The sequence below is a fragment of the Nothoprocta perdicaria genome, unplaced genomic scaffold, assembly GCF_003342845.1.
Source record: "Nothoprocta perdicaria isolate Ctin4 unplaced genomic scaffold, notPer1 scaffold_52, whole genome shotgun sequence".
NCBI lineage: Eukaryota > Metazoa > Chordata > Aves > Tinamiformes > Tinamidae > Nothoprocta > Nothoprocta perdicaria.
The window spans coordinates 1,685,481-1,686,687 of record NW_020455777.1 but is presented as its reverse complement, the minus strand read 5'-3'; the positions used below and the strand labels follow the sequence as shown (position 1 = coordinate 1,686,687).

At 55.1% G+C, this 1,207-nt stretch overlaps 1 protein-coding gene across 1 annotated transcript in view; it reads right to left on the bottom strand.

The window, feature by feature from the left end:
- IFNGR1 (interferon gamma receptor 1) overlaps positions 1 to 897 on the bottom strand; it is a 119,668-nt gene extending 118,771 nt beyond the window's left edge. The window contains exon 1 of the mRNA XM_026048195.1: positions 765 to 897. Within this exon, the coding sequence (XP_025903980.1) occupies positions 765 to 897 (133 nt within the window). The remainder of the gene's footprint in view (positions 1 to 764) is intronic.
- Positions 898 to 1,207: the final 310 nt, after the last annotated feature.

The following is a 1,207-nucleotide window of genomic DNA, read 5'->3' as shown; positions in this document are numbered from 1 at the left end:
GGAAAGGAAAGGAAAGGAAAGGAAAGGAAAGGAAAGGAAAGGAAAGGAAAGGAAAGGAAAGGAAAGGAAAGGAAAGGAAAGGAAAGGAAAGGAAACTACAGAAGCTCTAGGGCATCTTGTTTAAGTTCTGGCCGGATTTATTTAACTCAGAGTTATCTTTTTACAACATGATTCGTTAGTTTAATATGTTTTTGGTCCAAATAAATCTGTCCTATTTATTTTAAAATGTTTATGCATTCTCGTGTCTTAACAAATTAGTAGTTATGATGTTGCATAGCTCGTTCATCAGTGCGATTACTTTAGGTATCTTCAAGAATCTGTCCCGTGTCTGGATTTAAATGCCCTCCCACCCTCACGTGCCAGCRCTGCGCTTTCTGAGGAAGGGAGTCGCCTTCCCCGTGTCCCTCCAAGTTCCTCCCCGACAGTCTCTCCATGGGGTGCTGCACCGGTCACCGAAGGAAACCGTTCACTGTCCCCCACCTTTTTCCTGCCCAGCTCCGGTGGAAACCAGCCCCTGGTGGAGCCCTTCTTCCCAGCCCCTCCGCTCCCGGGAGCAGCTCTGCCCCGTCAGGCAGGGAATTGCTCCTGCCTCGACGGCAGCACCCTCCCTTCTCTGCATCTGCCCCGGGGAAGGGACCCGGACCGGGGAGGTGCCCTCGCTGCCCGCACGGAAGCAGCGAGCGGGAATCCCGACCGATCCCGGCGGATCCAGCTGTCCTCGCGGGACCCGGCAGCGGGACCTGCTCCCGCAGGGAGCTCCTCACCGCTCCCACCGGCGCCGTTTCGCTCCCGGAGCAGCACGTCCCTTCGCGGAACAGTTGGCCTTTCCACTTGRTTTTTCAGGCTTCGGTTTCCTTCCTGGAAGAGGCCTGACAGTTGGATGTCCCCTCTCCCCATTGTGTCCCCCCTCCCCCGAAAATGACACTTTTTAGTTATAAAAACATCTGCCCCTCTTTGCACCAACTGTGGCTGCGGCGCCCGCCCTCCTGTCCCTTGGCCACCAGCTCGGGGGTTTGTGCACCCTTCCAGCACGGTGCCGAGAGAGAGAGTCCTGCAGCTCAAAGGACACGCTCACACACACACACACAGAGGGATGTTTGGGCAATTGCTTTCGTTTTTATTGCTATTTCCAAGGCAGTGCGACCCGCGAGCCACACAAGTGGAGTCGCCAGCCTCCTCCGTCCATCTGGCTTAGAAAAGTCACAGC